This window comes from Pagrus pagrus (genome assembly GCF_965226575.1).
Source record: "Pagrus pagrus genome assembly, chromosome: 14".
NCBI lineage: Eukaryota > Metazoa > Chordata > Actinopteri > Spariformes > Sparidae > Pagrus > Pagrus pagrus.
Window position 1 is genome coordinate 2709247 of NC_140198.1, and position 13943 is coordinate 2723189.

Sequence of the window (13943 nt, forward strand, 5' to 3'; positions counted from 1 at the left end):
ATGTTGGGGTTTGATCCTCGACAAAACAGCAGATTAAGCATCAGACCTAAACGCTCCGGGCGGCTGCAGGCCGGACCGTGTTTACAGCATCACTGAGTCCATAAAGTGGAGTCTGGGAACCGGCAGCGCTCCCTGAAGGGACGCGGCCCGGATCAAACTCTCTGTCTGTAAACAAAGACCGTCAAACTCATAACAACCATTATTCTCAGGACGGATTTATTTCTACCGCAGCAAATTAACAATTATGTGATTCGGCGCTGAACTGCGTGAGACGAAGCAGAACTGAGAACCCAGCTCCTCCTGGGAATTCTCATCAGAACCGGGTCTGTTCAGCGGATCGACTTTTCTGGCTGCAGCAGTTTGATCTGTTATCGTCTCGATGAGCTGATGAAAACAACTCAGAGATATTCATACGTAAAAGACGTAAAAGACGTAAAAGACGTGAACAGACAGAGAGGGAGGCTGAATGGGGAGAAAAGGCGTGTTAGTGTCTCGTATCTGCAGAGAGTTTCTTATTTTCTCTCTTTGTTGCTGCTCGGGACGCTTTACCAACCCAACATGTGGCTATTTGACGTCCTGGGAATGAGACTCAACAATCAACTATCTTTGTGGTGCGTTCAGGAACAGCTGGGACAAATCCTGCTGACTCTACCTTTAACTTTAATAGTCTGTGAATTATATTAATATGACGTGAGCTTCAGTTAGCTTTGACCACTAATGTCCTTCAGAGGGAGAGTTTTTACTCTGAGTACATGTCAGAGCCTGTACTCGATTACTTTTACTGGAGTAAAGAATGTCTCTCCTGTGATTGTGACACCTGATTAAACAGCATACTCACCTGCAGCTCCTCCTGCATCACATAACACACACTGATAATTGCAATGAACCAAACCTTCTCCCTGTTTTATCTGAATCCCAGCAGGATCGCTGCCCTCTCAGTCCTGCTGTGTTTTTTTTTAAACTGTGAATCTTTGCAGTTGAGCAACTTCAGGCTCTCCTCCTGAAACATGCAGCGGTGACATCACTGTGACGCTCATCGATTGCGTTGTTCTCACCCCAGTAACCCCCGAGGAGGTTAGGACACTGAGGAGAGGAAGGAATGAAGCAACTCTCCGAGCGTGTTGTTACTGGTTACTGTGGTGGAGTTTAAGGCTAATGTAGCCGCTAAATGAGCCTGAGTGAGCTTTAAGTGCTCTGTGTGTGTGTGTGTGTGTGTGTGTGCGTGTGTGTGTGCAGAGACATTACATTAAGCTGATGCAGAAAGAAAGAAAGAAAGAAAGAAAGAAAGAGGGAGCTGAGACGAGGAGGTTACATGAAACTTTACCTCTCCAGCCACTTCCACTGGAGGAACCTGTTGTAGTACATGCTGTCGAGGTAGTCTGCGAACGGCGCCACGCTCAGGTAGTCGTGGATCAATCTGGGAAAAACACAACGAACAGAAGTCTGAACACGCTGCGGCGAATCACTGTCAGAACAGCAGCTAATTATTCACCCAAGTTAGTCAATTAACTGATTAGTGGCTTCAGAGGAGATTAGAAACAATTTTAACGACAGACTCTGATTCAGCTTCTCCAATCTCGGGATTTGCTGCTTTTCTGTTTTCCATCAGTGTGAACTGAATATGTTTGTGTTTTTAAAGGCATCCTGAAGGTTCATCAGCTCAGGCTGGAATCAGTTCACTGTAAATGTAAACAATAGTTCAATCGATAAGTTAATTAACTGTTGCAGCCGCAGTTTGTTTAAACAGGAGGCTCGTTTAACAGCACATCTGTGCAGGTAATTCACTGAATGGAAAATAAACTGTAGCACTGAAACAACGAGTCAATTTAACATTTAGTTGCTCAACAGAATTAATCAGCAACTATTCTGATAATTGATTAATAATTTAATTTATGTTTCAAAGCAGAAATCCCTCCAAAAATCCCAAGAACCAGATTCTCACTGAGGATTTTCTGCCTGTGTTCGTCTCATGGGACGTCACCGTGATATTTCATAAACCAAACTCCTCTCTGGGTCGATCGGTAATAAAGAAACGACTGTTTCTACAGTACAGATGTGTTTTTCATCTACGATATGAAACAAAGAGTAACGCCCGGTGCAGCAGCCACACGAGTGAGTCAGTGGAGTGGTTTTTGAAGTTTGCTAACAAAATGCATCATTAGCTCCTGTGAGCGAACAGACCGAGTCATACTTTAAATCTGAAATTCATCCAAACGTTCATGGACATACAGGATTTAATCATCTTCTGATAGAAAGAAGCTTAACTCCGGTAATATTCTGCTGCAGCGAGCGAATACAGGAAGGATTTGCTCCTGATATGAGTCCACCGACATGTGAAACAGTCCTGGTGAAGGTCACTGACAGACCGGTTAAAGAAACCAGAAGGAAAATGAACTTTATAGAAAATTAAGAGTTGAGATAGTAGCTCAAAGTGAACAACCCTGAGATGAAGATCATATTTCTTCATAAAAACTTAATTGCAGTTTTATTAAATTTAACTTATTAGGAACAAAAATGTAGCAAATCATCAGCCGTATCTGTTACAGAGCCGTCAGGCGGAGGGAGAGGAACGAACTGAGCTGGTTTCTGGTCTTCAGTGTAGTAAATTACTCATGTCTTGTACTTGATGTGTCTTGAAAAACAAACTGGCCTCCGCTGCCTGCCGCCCACGCAACAAGCAGGAACAGAGCCGCTAGAGGATGTTACTCAACATGCGAGCGCCGTTTATGGAGCCGACAACCAACTCTCAAACAACAAGACAGATATCATTTTTCAATATTTCTCTTTGAGTCCAGTTTGTCTTCATCTCTTTACTTTCTTATTCTGTTTTCTTCTTCATCGCAGCAGCAACAAGTTTCATTTAAATGTCTCGATGAATGAATTGAGCTTCCCTGAGATAAAATCCAGAGTTAAACGAGTTGATGCAGCAGGTCTGAAGCTGCCCCGTCGTTAAACTTTACTGCGCTATCTGAAATAATAACCGCAAGAAACAAGCCTGTAAAAAGTGAGGTGGACAATGCATGCTGGGATACCTGAATCATCCCCATTAAAATCTATCTGAGGAACATCTGCAGGCGTTTGGACTTTTCTTGGCTCGGTCACGAGAACACGAGTAGATAAAATGACTCGGCAGCGATGCAGTTCTCCTCTGGGCCAATCAGAACCCAGCACAGAGTCACACAGTCGACACAGACGAGGGATGTGACGATCACGGCTGCACGATACGGGCAAACAGTGACATTGTGATTGCGATATAATTCATGATTATTACGGATGATTACATTTCACATCACAACTTTCATTGTCATTAAAAAACTAGTAAAATCACGATGATGTGGCGTTTCTCAGGTTTTATTACATCTGGAGGACGAGCTGTGAGGGCCAGAGCGTCTCTGCAGCTTTGTACCTTCATAAAATAATTGCAGTTCTTGTGATTTGGATATTACACTTATCATATTGCGATTTTGATTATCTGCGATTAACTGTGCAGCCCTAGTAACGATTATAGTTTAGTAGCTCACAACACTACAGATGTATAAAATCACAGGAGCTTTTATTGTATTTGTCCTGAAGTGTGTCTTTGCTGTTTTCAACAGTTGAAAACACTGTTGTGTTACGAGACGGTGTGTCTGAGTCATAATTTTATTAATTAGGACTTAAAACGAGTTTAAAGTCTTCTGGATGCGGTCTGATGAGGTCTGATGACGGCCGCCGCGACGTCAGAGGCAACGTGATCACAGTGAATCGCCTGTTTTTAGCAGGTTTACCCGCGTTTCTAAAACCCACTTATACACGGTAGTTTCTGTGTGAAAGTGGTGTAATGTCTCATAATGTCCCTTTTTTATTAGAGAGAACAGAGACGCTCTGTAAGCGAGCACAGTTACAAAACCGGGTCGTTTTTAAGTGGCGGTCAATAGTTAATTGGTTAATCGCCGCGTAACGACTTCAGGCTCATTAACAAACAACCAACAGAGAAGTTCAGCTGTGGTTGATTTTAGCTCCAACAACTCGTCGAGTGAAGACTCAGGACTCGTGACTTCACTTGGACTTGAACTCTGTGACTTTGAAATTGAGGTTCTTCTGAAACCCGCAGAGCCGACGTTCAGGTTCAGGTTCAGTCCGTCGAGTATCCGCGGGGCATTTCCTCTGATTTTCCGTGCATGAGTGTAGCTCCACCACAGGATTTATTTTTAAGCGTTGAGAACAGAAACCTCAGAGAGACGGCGCTGTTCACTGGTGCCCTTTGTTTCTCATGGGAAACACATAAAATCTGTCATGTCTCTACAATTTATATATTTATAGTTTAAGTAGCATTTTCATGGACAGATAAAAACAGTTCATGTTATTTCCCAAACACATCAGTATGTCAGGGCTTTCTCATACACATGATTTTATTGTATTAAGTGGTCACTTCTCACTTTCACACCTGTGGGTGAACTAATGTGGTCTAGACCCAAGAAACTTCACACTAACTTATTACAAATGAACCCATTTCTGAGGGAACTCTTGATTATGTAAAAAATAATTCAGGGATCAAAAATAAACAGAACATTTGAAGGAAAGACAACATTTCAGATTTTATCAATTAATTTAACAGCTCAATTACATTTTCTGTCAATTTCACACCTTTAAAGATATAATGTGTAGGAACTCTGCATTAAAATGTCTGAAAACAACTCGACCCTGGTTATAGATTTTGTTTAGTTGTGTACTCACACTGTCACAAATGTTTTGAACAATGCTCAAACCCACAACTTCACTCAACTTTGGTCGCCCATCGCTACTTCAGCGGTGGTCAACATTGTAGTAATTAAACACCTGGCGATGGAGGTCGCCTGCTGCAGTCACCTGGAGAATGTTATGTTGCCGACGCTGTTATATTTTGTCGCATCATGTGATTGAGTCGTCATTTTAGCGGATGAAGGATCGTGTCACGTTATGATGGAGGGGACCGAAACTGAAGCATAAAAGGAAAATGTTGCGCAGCTCTTTGATTTCTGTCGTGTAAATAAATCAGGATTTACACGCTGGTCTGTTGTTTCTTTACACATTTGACAAAAATTAAGTTATTTTAGAAGCAAAACATTTGAAATAAACCTTAAAAAAACCAACGTGAATTTCCTGAAATAGACCAAGACTGAGGGATACATCTGAAAAACTGGACCCAAACCAGCGAGCACAGACGGGACCCCTGCGTGCGATCTTACTTGGTACAGTCCTTGAAGAGCTCCTTGCAGGCCTCCTGCTGCAGCCTCTCGGCACACTGAGCCATCATGGCCTCCTCCACCTCAGGCACGTGGTCCTCTGACTGCGCCGCAAGAAAACAGATGCAGTCCAGGTAAACACGGTGACACAACTCTGACAGTCAGCTCACAGATGAAAGCCGGATGAACTGGGTTAAAGACAACGCGCTCTGCAGACTTCTGCATGTTCAGACTTGTATGTTCAGATACAGACAGACTGAAGCACAGAGAGAGACAGGAAACTTTAACCTGCACAGGACTGCAGACGTGCAGGCTGAAGTTTCTTAATAATAATGTAAATCACTGTGTTTTGTCTCTGCTGCTGGTGTGAAAGGTTCAACTTTAAAGGACGAGTACAGTGGCTTCAGATTAGATTTCTAACTTCTCTAATTTATTGTCAGGTGGAGCCACGACAGCTTTTTCCTCTTTTTTTGGTGAAAGAAATCATATTGACATATTGCATGTTAGATTATCTGATTTCCTTTTCATTGATGAATGATATTTTGTTCTCTGTACTTTAAACCATCCATCCATCATTAGCTTTTTCACAGGGGGGGCGCTGGAGCCAATCCCTGCTGACATCGGGCGACGGCGGGGTACACCCTGGATAAGTCACCAGTTCATCACAGTGCTGACGCATACGGACAAACAACCATTCACGCTCACATTCACACCTACGTAATTTTATTTTTTTGCATGTGGGAGGAAACCGGAGTAAAAGTGTGTAGATTCATCAGAGTCTTCACCAGAAGCCAGCGGCTGCTCAGGAGGTTGAGAACGTGAAGTCACGTAAAGTAAAAACATCTTTTAAAAAAGTGGGGAAACACAGAAAGTGACAGAGGTCCGTGAACGCAGCAGCTACCTTTGGGTTGAAGTATTTGTCGACGAGCTCCTGACCGCTCTCCTTCCTCTTCTCGTCCGGCGTCACCTCGTACTCCGCCTGCAGGGAGACACAGCGAGACAAGATCAGCCGCCAGCTGCTGCAGGAGCTCCATCAGTTCAACAGTCTGGGCCCAGATCCTCGTTTCAGAACCACCTTTGATTGATTTTTGTACAGTACATGTAACATCACGCTCACATTACAGGTATTTGAGCGGAGGTTTGCTCATGTCAGGATTTTGTGCGACTGTGGCAACAGAAAAAGCCAAAACATGGTTATTTATACACTCACAGTACACGAGAGGGAGCACAGCAGGAAAACAAGATCTAATTATATCGATATATTGTGACTTCTTTTCACTGTACAGTTAATTTGAAATGTCACTTATTTGTTTTTGCTGCTGTGTTCAACCAGAAGATGATTCATGATTGGTGATGTGATGGTGTCTCAATCCCACGTGGCACTGGTCAGATATCGGCAGGACACAGAAATAAAAGCTACTAACAACTAAGTATTTACTACCTGATCAACTACAACTACTTGTTTAGTTTTGCACAATGACACAAACTGATCGTGATGATATAATAACCGTCCTGAAGGTCAGTAAACAATAATATCGACAGATTTCTCTGTGTGTGTCCACTGAAACCTCTCCAGGCCTCGACAGAAAACCCAATTTAAGCTTTAATTGAGGAGTTTTGGGCGGCCTGCTCCACACCCTGCACTGCACCAGCTGATTGTATCTCCTCCTCCTCCTCACATCTACCGTCCGCCATCCCTCTGAGTGACTTGCAGTAAACTGAGCCTGACTGGAAAACTCCAAAGTGCTTCCTCTCCCCACTCACAGCGAGAGCCTGTAAACTAATGCTAAGTGACAGCGGAGACGGTTCAAATCTCATTTTCCTTCTCCATCTCGTCCTCTCGCAGAGTTCTCAGAGAAGAGACGGGAAGCGGTCGTGGGCTAAAAGAGGACATAATTGCTTCGTGCGTGAGTCGTATATCCGCCGGACGACTGAAAGCTTTGGCTGAGCTGGTCAGTCAGACTGGAGCCTCGCCGCCTTCACTCAGACAAGACGGAGAGGTCCATCAACCTCTCACACCTGACAGCAAACAGCCACTGAAGCAGTGACGGACGAACGTACGGGACACAACTTCACACATCGAGAGCAGGAAGGCAAAGAGAGCAGACTAACACTCCTCGATACTGTCTGGGCCCAACTATTTCAATATTTAAACATAATAATTTATATTCTTTGAATCTCAACCCAAATTCAAAGCTCAGACTTTTAGCCGCAGTAGCAGCGATGATCTAGAAAAGGCATTTTACAAGTTATGTCTGGTCTCGAGGGCGTTAGAAAGGACAGGCTGGCGTTACTGTTGCTGAGTCTGAGAACGTGGCAAGAAGTGTATCATGTTTCACATTCATGAGAGAAAAGGCCACGAACAGGTGGAAGTTTTCCCATATTCAGTGAAGTATCTGGACGTCTACAGGACGGATTGGTGCTCAGATATTCGTGGTGCCCAGATGATGTACGCTGAAGACTTCATCCTGTGACTTTTCCTCTAAAACCACCAGCAGGTTCTCATTAGTGGTTTTCTATAGTAGTCTATAGGATGAACTGCCATTAAATGTGGTTCAGATGTTCACGCTTCCCTCAGGATGAAGAGCTTATGACCAAAAACCTCCAAAACTAACGACAGTCACCAGCCTCAGAGTGATAATGAGCAAAGGTTAGCACGCCTCAATGCTAAACTAAGATGGCGAACATGGGAAACATTATACCTGCTAAACTAATTAGCATGATAGCGTTGTCATTAGCACGTTAGCAAGCTGCTGTTAGCATTTAGCTCAAGGATTCAGCCTGACGGCACAGGCAGAGACTTCCAAGCAACGTTTTCTGTGTCCAAAAGGATTAAAGAGGAAACCACAGTTTAGCTTTTATATTTGGGTGCACAGTTAATAACTGATAAACACACACACACACACACACACACACACACACACACACACACACACACACACACACACACGCTGCAGTGGGAATAAAAACAGGAGCGTGACTGAAACATTCCTCAAGTGAGCCGAGCGAGCAGCGAGCCGCTCACTGTGACAGATGAGGTCGCCAGGAAGTGTGTGTGTGTGTGTGTGTGTGTGTTGTGGTTACATCATGGGAGGTAGAAGAGGAGACGAGGGCGACACACTGACGCACTTTTCTCTCCTTTGCTCCCAGAAGTCAAGAGTTCCTGTCTTTTATTAAACAGATATTAAACTCTTCGTCCTCCTCCTCCTCCTCCTCCTCCTCCTCCTCCTCCTCCTCGCTTCAGTTGTTGGAAGCATTTCAGGATAATTGAACTTCCTGCACCACTTTACTTCCATCAGCTGCCTGTAAAACAACTTTCAAATGGTTGTTTAAAGGGTCAGTTCACCCAAATCTGACTAAAAACATATTGTCCCACTTACCTGTGGCGGTAAACACTCATGCACATAGTTTTGGTTTTGTACACTGGAGGTCGTCAGAAGTGAGTTTGAGGTACTAACAGCTGGAAAAAGTAGATTTAAAAACCTTTTCTCTGTGACTATTTTCCTTCTGGCACTTTTTATTTACCAGGTAAACAAGTGTTGTTGTTTTCTGACTCGTCTTCCTCTCCCTCTTCTTCACGACACCTGATTTTAAGGTGGGAACATAAATACATGTAGACAAAACACGTTTCTCTCCTCTCGTCCACTCACACACACCTCCCTCCCTTCTGTGACGGGAACTGAGGAGTCCTTGAGACCCCTAACACACACACACACACACACACACACACACACACACACACACACACACACACACACACACACTTCATCTCATTTGTTTCTCCACACCAGCCGTCATTGAAAAGACTAACTGGGGACAAAACTCTCCACACTTCCAGGAACTAGAGACAAACATCCCGAACACACACACACACACACACACACACACACACACACACACACACACACACACACACACACACACACTCACACACACACTCACACACTCTCACTCTTTCTTACCACAGCGTCCAGGAACTTGACGCAGCGCCTCAGTTCGGGTCGAGTGTCGCAGAACTGTCTGAACAGTAACCGTCCGATTGGCTGCCGCTCGCAGAGGCTGCTGTAGTCCTTCTCTACAGAGACACACAGACAGACGTGACGGTGTTTAATCAACTGCAGCAACAAAGTTACGGGTCAGTTAAAATGTGTCTCTTATAAAACATCTTTCCATCAGTTAGCAGCATTAACCACAGAGCTTTACAGTCTCTAAATCAGCTTATTAACCTTAAAAATGAGCAGCATAGATCACATGTTTAAACAGAAGGAGATTGTGAGTGCAAGAATCATTATTTTCCTCTCATATAAATCTTAGTTTTGCTGCTCGACAACTCATCAAACTTCACACAAGCGTCACATTTGGTGGAGATTTTTAAGTTTTGAGGGTTTTGGCTGTGAGTTGGGCAAAATGGCTTGCAAGCTGCCCTGGCCAAAAGTTACACCTCCATGTATGAAATCAGTACAATCACACCTACAGCTACAATAAAGTCTGTTGACCTGAACCCAGTAGAAAGTCAGCCATTTTGAGTTCAGTGCTCTTTTTTTGTCATCTACAACAATCTGTAACCCGATCAACTTCAAATTTTGTCGGCGCAATCTTAACACCTTTGTGACGACGACTTATGTAAGTTTGAAACCAGAAATCTACATTTCAGGTGGTTCAGCTCCTGATAAACATTCATGCTGGTTCAGTGCTTGTTCATGCATCAGTCTGAGACCACACTCTGCACGATGTCGGCTCTCTTCCTGTCTTTTTATCTGACTTTCCTTATTTCTCTTCTCAAATGTGTTCTGTTTAAAACGTCTAGAATATAATATAAACAGAATATAATTATAAAAATGTTTTGCCTATGAAATGTCATCTTTTCCTTCCTGCTTGGCTGTGTGACATCCTCATTTCCTCCAGCTGGCTCCAGCTCCCTCTGAACCTTTTTCTCCACATGCTGAACAGCGTCCGGACATTTTAGTTTCTCCCCCCAATAAAACTGATGCTGTTGTCTTTGTGGTGTGATGGATTTGGTTATCGTGCAGTAGACGGTCAAACATTGGTTATTGTTTTGTGTTTCTCGTGGTCGTCCTAGTTGCGATCGGACGACACATTTGTTTAACCAAACAGCGACGTATGAAAATACCTGGAAGTCCTGCGGCCTCCGTGCATTTTATCTCCCGAGAAAAAAAAGCAGAACTTTTCACGATGACATTTAACAAAGTTCCTTTCCTGGAAATGTTTCATCAGAGCTTGAATTATTCTCTACCATTCACGTGGTCAAGATCAAGATCCTGCAGCATGTTATCAGCAATATGATGCTGCAGAAATTTGACTAACTGAAACCCGAGCGACAGAAAAAACAGTGAATGACGCCGACATATTTATTAATCAAATACGCGCCCACACAACTGCTGCTGTTGACACACTTTATGATGCTATTTGCATCTGCAGCTCATTCACATCGCTGTTAAAGGTGCAGTGGGGAAAGGCTGACGTTTGGTTGGGAGTTACAAATACAGCCCAGTACAGTCCGCTCATCTGAGAGACGCTACAGACGGCGGTGCTACAACTCACCTGCACCACACACCTGTACTTTCTTAGCATTTGCTGTGATGATGCTGGACAAATAAAACTCCTGTTAACTTGGAAAAACACGTCACTCTGATCTCCTGTCCCTCAGTTTCAAGTCCACAAGCACAAGCAAACGCCTCCGATCATGTAACTGCTTGTTCACTTAAGGTTTGAACATTTTTCCGAGATCTCCGATGGAGTTTATTAGTATCATGCAACTTCTTATTCACATCCAAAATGTAAACTGTGAGATGAAAAGTGTTGTTATAGTCACACCAGAACAAGTAACACATGAAACAAGAGAGAAGAACAACAACAAGAGAAGATTGGAGCTGGAGGACGGCGGGAATCTGTCTTGTCAATCACTCCTTGTTACCTGTTGGAGGGGGCAAATATATGAAACTGCAAGATCACTTCTATCAGTGAATCACTCGGTAAGAACTGATTTTGTGATTATTCGGTCAAAAGGATTAAAACTGTGATACAACTGGTTAAAATAGAACATTTTTTTGGAGGTCGAGTTAAAAGATTCCTAAAGTCGGACCATCAAAGACGACCTGAGCGTGCACCTTTTTAGTTTTATTTCCATTTTTAACAACATTTCACTGTATAAAAACATTAAGTTACATTAACATTAACTACATTATTATTCCTTTTTTTCAAAAATCTTAAGACTGATAAAATAAGTGATAAACAACCACATCATCGGCCTAGAGAGTATTGCTGCAGCTCCAGTTTAAGTCTTCTTATGTACACAGCTTTACTGTCAGATGGAAATATTATGTATCTGTTCTTTTTAATCTATTCATTGTATGAGTCTTTTTTTTTTTTCTGCTTCCAGCCTCTTAAATGTGAATATTTTCTGGTTTTCTTTCTCGTCTATGTTATAGAACTGAGATCTGTGAGTTTTAAACTGTTGTTCAGACCAAACAAACATTTAAAGACATTATTTTGGACTCCATGAAGTTGTAGTTGGCATTTTTCATTGTTTGCTAAAATTGTTTAGACAATTAGTAATTGATTAGTGGCGAAAATGATCTGTAAATTAATCAAAATATGAATTACTTGCAGCCTTGAAATATTTGTTATGGTGCCGACAGAAGTGCTGGAGCTGAGGTGCTTCATGGCCTTCACTGCTGCAGAGGTTTTAATATAATATATAACACATATCCGGGGTTGTTTGAGTTCATCTGTCCAGCTGTGCTTCAGGACAAAAAACACATCAAGGAAATGTTGATTTGCATCTGTGACTGGATGCAAAGCGACTCAGGAAACAAACAAATTTGACTCAGAGACGAGCAGAGAGGTCGTCAGGATCATGAGAAAAGAGCAAAATGATCTGAATAAAACCTTTTAATCGGAACGGACTGACTCATCAGTCAAGTCAAACCGTTTCTATCTGTATAACTCAGATCACTCAGAATCTGTGCAGGAGTTACAGGCGGCGACTCGAAGTCCAAACTGGAAGAACTCCTCCAGAACTACGAGATTATAAAAAACAAATCCTGCTGCTGCTTTCTGTGTCCGCGTCATTTCTTTTCCCAAAAACTTCCAAGATATTTAAATTCACTCTGTGGAGTTTAACTTCTAAACAAAAACACACGGCATCTGTTCATCAGCTTAACAAACGTGTGCAGCTCATTTCGTTCCTCAGACATTTGCAACATTCACATTTGCATTCACAACATTTGAATATTTCAAAACTTGACAGCAGACTTCTTCCACACCGGTGCAGAACCGAGGGCAGAACTGCCAAGTATCAACCTGATGACTTATCAGAACGACTGTTTAATCAGAACCGCTTTAATGAGTCTATAGATTCTTTAAAAAAGGTATTAAAAAAGCACTGTGTTCATATTTTGTGAAAGCACCATCACTCACCCGTACAAAACTGTTGCAGTATCGATATCAAAATGGGCCTCTTTGTTCAAAAATATTGCACTGTTCGATTCAACGTCCTGAAGTTTATTAAGTGCTTTTAAGAAGATTTTAAAATGTGAAGACATCCCAGTATTTTAAGCGTATACAGCGAAACACAACACACATTATTTTTGGCCCAGCTGTTGTTAAAATTGAACTCCCAAAACACTTAATCCTACATTTCCCATAATGCAACCACCGTCATTGTTTCATCAGACCCTCTGTGCCACGTGCGAGCCACCAGGAGGATCACTGGGCTTTGAAGCTAATTTGACACAGTGGCCAAACTACAACGTCACGTGACGCACGCTGACCCTAAAATACTTGTTCCCATGAGCTTTGTTTGAGCGTCACCGCCGCTGAAAAACGTCTTTCAGTGAGATGACATCTGGGAAGCATTAGATGGTGACTGTCTTTAACGATCTCCTGAGGACCATGTATGTACAAGATGTTGTGCTAATCCTTCCAATGGAAAGCGGTGGACTGATCGATGAGCCTCGCTGCTAGCATGGCCAAAACAAAGAAAACCTTTTGAGATACTTCACAGAGCTATAAGTGAAGAAACCACCACATAATGTCGGCTTGTTTACTTCTACTTACATCCCCCGTTTGTTCTTTAAAGAGACAGATGGATGAAGAGAGAGAGGGAGTCAGAAGTGCAGAGGCCTTGCTCCGGTTTTGAACCCGTGGCATGATCGTTTTTACTGCGGGGACCCTGGGGCCTGTGGAGGCAGCAGGAGGCCCGACAGAGGCGTCTTTGTGTAGGTTCTCTGTTTGACGATGTACAGCATGTTCTGTACAGTCCTGGAGCTCCTTTCATGTACATCACACCTCCGTCGATGTATTGAGAAAGTCCACTGATCCACGACGGCACGATGAAAAGCTCCCAGAAACTGAGGGATGTTATATTTCACACATGAGTAACCCGTGTGGGATCGACACAGCGGCTTCATGAACTGGAATAAAGCTAATTTTTGGAATACCCCGTCAATTAGGGGTGTCAATTAGTCGTTTGAAAGGAACAACCTGATGATTTTCACGTTGTTGCCTCCGAGATGTCGCTCTCCGTTCAGCTTCCTTCCACAGTTTTCTTTATTTCTCTTTCTGCCTCGGGCGATCCGTCCTGCTCTGTTCTCTCTGCAGCAGGACGTAGGAAGTACGTTGGAGTGGAGTGGAGGGAAAAAGAGATCATTAGAGGAGAAACGGAGGCGAACAAAGAGGACGTAGCAGAGCAGAACAGAGGAGAGATAAGTGGAGCAG

General features: G+C 43.1%; 1 protein-coding gene across 1 annotated transcript in view; it reads right to left on the reverse strand.

The window, feature by feature from the left end:
* Positions 1-13943, reverse strand: part of grk6 (G protein-coupled receptor kinase 6) — a 45547-nt gene that overhangs the window by 11068 nt on the left and 20536 nt on the right. Inside the window, exons 3-6 of the mRNA XM_084373483.1 lie at positions 9167-9279; positions 6106-6183; positions 5208-5308; positions 1325-1417 (exon numbers count right to left, since the gene is read on the reverse strand). Coding sequence (XP_084229609.1) covers positions 1325-1417; positions 5208-5308; positions 6106-6183; positions 9167-9279 — 385 coding nt within the window. The remainder of the gene's footprint in view (positions 1-1324; positions 1418-5207; positions 5309-6105; positions 6184-9166; positions 9280-13943) is intronic.